The 5,262-nt window shown below is 32.2% G+C and overlaps 1 protein-coding gene across 5 annotated transcripts; it reads left to right on the top strand.

Annotated features, from left to right (window-relative positions):
* The first annotated feature begins 712 nt into the window (after positions 1–712).
* On the top strand, positions 713–3,507 carry LOC141670520 (uncharacterized). Of its 5 annotated transcripts, XM_074476418.1 has the most exons (3): positions 1,001–2,176; positions 2,917–2,986; positions 3,212–3,507. In XM_074476418.1, the coding sequence occupies exons 1-2, from the start codon at positions 1,047–1,049 to the stop codon at positions 2,945–2,947; spliced, it is 1,161 nt and encodes a 386-aa protein (XP_074332519.1). In that variant the 5' UTR covers positions 1,001–1,046; the 3' UTR covers positions 2,948–2,986; positions 3,212–3,507. The 5 variants fall into 5 exon arrangements, 3 of the variants coding, with proteins under 3 accessions (XP_074332519.1, XP_074332516.1, XP_074332518.1); XR_012554590.1 differs by lacking the exon at positions 1,001–2,176 and adding an exon at positions 713–983 and having other exon boundaries at positions 2,917–3,507; XR_012554589.1 differs by lacking the exon at positions 1,001–2,176 and adding an exon at positions 713–994 and having other exon boundaries at positions 2,917–3,507.
* The last annotated feature ends 1,755 nt before the right edge of the window (positions 3,508–5,262 follow it).

Here is a 5,262-nt window from a genome sequence, read left to right as displayed (position 1 = left end):
CACTTATATTTAATTGTTTTTTGTTTGTAAGTTGTAATACAACTTAAATTCGACATATGCAATATATAAAAGTTAATTCAATTAATAAATCAAAAATATTTAAATGAAACATACTTCATTCCAGCACCGAACCAAACAAATGATATCAGGAATAATTCTTCAACCCCGTGTCAACCTAACCCGATTCCTTATTTCAAACTCATACCGTTCTCTTAACTAAATGTTCTGTGTCGTGTACAAACGTTCCGTGTACTTTCGTGTTTTCGTATACCAAGCCTTAAACCCGAATCCGACCCGGATTTGCATTCGTTTACCAATTTGGTGACACTAATTTGGAAACTAATATATTCGTGTTTACCCGCTTTAGTACACTAAAGTATACGGATTATATACGGAAAATATTAATTGTTAAAAATTGTAATAGATAATTAAATAGTGAAGTTTTCACTCACGTAGTCAAGAAACAATAAAATATAGTATATTTTACTATTTACAGTTATATATATGTTATTTAGAATAGGTAAAATACACATTTGGTATTAAATATATATATGTATATTATATATTTTTAAAATTTTAATTATTTATTTATTATATATACTTTCGTTCCGTGTATATACATTCGTGTTTGTGTACCAAATTTTCGAAGACAAATATTAATTAATAGTGTTATTTTATAGCGTGTTCAGTTTTGTATACGAGCATAGCAGCATCTGCTCTTAACCAACCGACCCCTTGACTTTTTGGACAGAACATAAACTCCCATTTCATCTGTCTGAAAATAAACCCCCTTAAACCCTAGAGCTCTGCCGAGCTTAAAAATGGTGAAAAATGGGAAAACAAAGAGAAAATATCACAAGCCCACTAAACCCCATCATCACTCAAGCTCACCAGCAGCTCAAGAAAACAAACCCATCAGTGTAAAGACACTTCCAGCTCATCTTGTTCTTGAAATACTCTACAGGACCCCTGTTAAGTCTCTGGTAAGATTCAGGTGTGTTTCTAAATCTTGGTTTGCTCTTCTTGATCATCCTACATTTATACAAATGCACCTTGAGTTTAACACTTTAAGAAACAAACTACTTATATGTAATATTTGCTGTGATGATAAGTCAGCACTAAAAAATAGTCCTTCTGGTGATTATAGTAGTAAACTCATTGCTTTGTTAGGCGTAACCGGTCCTCCCATTCCGCTACTTCGTGTTGATAGACATTTTACAGATAGGCCTAATTACCCTAAGAAAATTAATTTCCCTGATTATTCAAAGAGAATGACTCTTTGTGGTTCGATTAATGGCATTGTTTGTTTAGCTCATTATGAGGAAATGTCGGGGCGTTTTGTTGCGTTATGGAACCCGGGTACTAATTATTGGAATCCGATTGCTCTTGTAGAGAATAAGTCTTGGGTCAATATGTCAGTTGGGTTTGGATTTGATGCCGTGAAAAGTGATTACAAAGTTATATGCATTGTTTCTGAAAGTCGAGTTAATAACTTTGGATGGTCTCGGGTTGAGATCTACTCGACTAATCAAGGTTCTTGGGAAAATGTTGATGGAAAGGGCATTATTCCTTTTTGGCCCAATGTTAATTTGCGACATTGTAATTTTATAATCAATGGTGTTCCGTATTGGATGGGGGTTGATGTACAAGAGGAAGTTGCGAAGTCATCTGTTTTGGGGAGAATTGATCCTCTTACAGGGTTGTATAAGAAAGTCATGTATCCTTCCCATGTCAAAAATAAGAGTGCTAAGGTGAATCCTGTAAAATGGAAAGATTCAGTTGCTGTTTTAATTCAATCCCCTGGTGAGTATCCGATTCAAATGATTGATTTGTATGTGCTGCTGAACGAGAACACTTCTAAATGGGCAAAGATGTATAGTATTGGGCCACTCAGTTCTGGTCGTGCATTTGAACATTTACGAATTCCTCAGTCCTTTAGCACGGGCGAGATTGTACTTGAGACGTGGACACAGGATAGGAATATTGTTGATTGTGTTGATCGTTATATCTGTGACCCTAAAACTGGTCTTATATTCCTAAACAAAGAAATTGAGGCGTTAAATCCGTATTGGTTCGAGTCCTACAATCACGTGGAAAGCCTAGTATGGGTTAAGGGAATGATACAGATTGGGAAGGAGCACATAGAGAAAAAGACTAATCCTAAGATGAAGAACTGGTATTTGCATTCATGAGCTTTGATTTTGTTATGTGTTCATACTGTGCTTTATGATTGTCATAAATCTATCTGTGCTCAGCGGGCTAGATGGTTTTAGAGTTAGAGCATAATAAATCACAGTAAATGAACTACAAAAATTTGGTCTAGAGAGTATAACGTTACGTTTTGGAATGCTGTATTAAACTCTAGTTCAGTTTTAAAGTGCGCCATTAATCAAAGCATGGCATAGCTGGGGAATTTGAAAGCATGCCATGTAGGATTTGTATTGAGATGCACAAAATACAAGCCCTTGTAGTGCCATGCTCAGCATTACAATGTCATAGGATCTAGTTTTTTGTTGGACACATATTGATACCCTGGCGTACTCTACAGCTGGAGAAGTAGGAAATTACAAAAAACATATAGGATATTTCATGTTTCTAAAGTAGTAGACTGTAGCTTGTTACAAGTACTAGTAGTGGACTTGTTCTCTATAGTATTGCCCTGCTCTAGTTTGAGAAAGCTGTGCATTATTTTGGCAGTAACTAATTCGATTCTCATAACCTATTAATCACATCGTGTTATATCTAGACTCAGTCATACTTATGAAACTTTCAGTCCAATTTGTGCTCTGGCTGCATACACATAGTTCCATATCTGGCCTTTCTGCAAATAAAAATTGATTGCGTCTAACCATCCTTGTCATATGATGTGATCGATAGTGTTGCTCTTTTTTTTCTACTGACATAAATTTTGTGTAGGGGATGGAGATGCTTCTATAGAAGTGCCTAATTATCCTGTTCTATGAAATGCCCATGTACATGGACTGAGGTTCTTTTATTGTTCCCTTGCAACATTTGTCATCTTAAATACATCTAACAGTCTTACCATCTTTTGTTCTACTGCTAATAGGTTATAGGTTAGGTGCACATATTTTTATTAACAATTTTCCTGCCAACATTTCCTTACATGGCATGTCATACTACTGTGTGTACGCAGCTGTTTTCAGTCCTTCCACTGTAACGCCTGTATGCATATATTAATTTTCCCTTGCAGGACCGAATTCTTGTCCAAAGAATTTGAATCTGCGTTACATCTTTAACTAACCTGCTGCTAGATGGGCGGTGCAGGCAGGAAGTGAAGCCACTAGAGAACCGTAAACCTTTGTTGTGTAATGCTTCTTTTATGATATTACTTCTGGTCCATGTGTAAATGACATTGAAGTGGACATCTAGTTTGTCTCAATTGACATCAAAATTTAGCTTTGTATGAAACTTTTATCAGTTTGAGGGTATCATGTGATCATGATGGATAGTTGAATCAAATACGATGGTGCCACTATCTTTTCCGTATCATTATCGGTATTGTAGTTCATCTTTCAAACCGTTATTCTATTATTTTACCTTATGTTTGTCTAAAGAATTTCGCAGTCTGGTCTCGAGTTTGTGCAGTTGTTGGGGATAGGGGAAATGGTTGTCTGGTTTACCAGTGGTTGATTTGAGTTTATATACTTGCGATTGCAAAATTCAATTGTTAAACTTCGACAAATTCAATTGTAAACTTCGACAATGTAGGGTCTGTTTGGGGATTCTAACTTATTGGCTTGTAAGTCCGCAACAACTTATCGACGAGTGTTTGTGAACCCAACTTATAAGTTAAATTTACAATTTATAAGCTGATAAGTTGAATGTTAGCACATACTTTTTTCCAACTTATTTATATTTTTTTACTTTAAAAATTGAATTTAAAATAAAATTTTAAAATATTTTTTAATTTAAAATTCATGAATTAAGTTAATTGTATTTAATAATTATTTATTTTAATCCATTTAAATAAAAAAAATCTGACTTATAAGTAAGTTTATCCAAACACTTATAGAACTTATAAGTATTTATCAATTTATCACTTATTTAACACTTATTTATTTTAAATTATAAGTTACTTATTTTAAGATTTACCGGGTTAATTGTTCAATTCGATATTGTTGCGTGAAATCTAGAGTTCTGGACAATTGCTCGTTTTGATTTTTTTTTTGTACAACTCGTATCTTATATCTCATTTCATGTAAAATCGTTAGTTTTATTTGTGTTGCTTAATTGCACAAAACACACTTGACATTACCCGTATTCTTATCTCTGTCTACAAAAAACACTCTAAGACCCTACTTCACCCTAAAACAACCCCCAACTCTAAAACATTGTGATTCATTTCTACTTTTTTTATACCGGAAAACATTTTAACAAAATGGTGACAAAGGAACTAAAAGTATCTCCAACCATGATAGCTAAAATGGTTAGCCAAATCAGGAATATGTAAAATTTTATTGAACCTGTAAGACCATGCATTCCAGTGGTAGTAGCTATAATCATTAACTATATTCAAAAATATTATTTTATTCCTATTTTTCAGATTTGTATATATATATATAAACTTTATATAATAAAATAAATTTAGTTAATACTTAATTCAATATATGAATAAAATATATAATTGTAAGTTAATAATTATTACAACTGAAAATATAATAACATATAAATATTACAAAAATATTTTAAATAAAAAATTACTAATATATATTGTATTATATATATATTGTTTGTTAAAAATAATTAATAAATTTTGTTAATAAGAGAACAATATTTTCACACTCAATATTATATAAATTAAAAATATTATATATAAAATAATAATTTTAATATTTATATATTAAATATTATATAAATATATGCATGCATTAAAGTGTATGTGTACGTAGTAATGTGTAGATTTAGGTTAAAACATGAAAACATGAAATATATTTGACGTGGAAGATATAGCTAACACCTACAGATTCAACAAATATAGAAAACAAAATGAAGAATATCTAAATTTTTTGCTAACAGGTGATGTGGTTGGAGTGATGTTTTTTTACCTAATATCTATATCTGAGTGCCACATAGAATTTTTAGCTAACAGGATATCATGGTAAGATGCTCTAATTACCGCAGGATGCTGAACCAGCGACTGAATCATAAGTTGTAAACATTAAAATAAATATTATAAATGAACAAGTTTCTCCAAGGCATACTGAACCTGAAGTACAAACCAAATTCCAAAAAATCTAATAA

Source organism: Apium graveolens, chromosome 7 (assembly GCF_009905375.1).
Source record: "Apium graveolens cultivar Ventura chromosome 7, ASM990537v1, whole genome shotgun sequence".
Taxonomy (NCBI): Eukaryota; Viridiplantae; Streptophyta; class Magnoliopsida; order Apiales; family Apiaceae; genus Apium; species Apium graveolens.
Note: the sequence above shows the minus strand (reverse complement) of the source record. Positions and strands in the feature narration are given on the sequence as shown.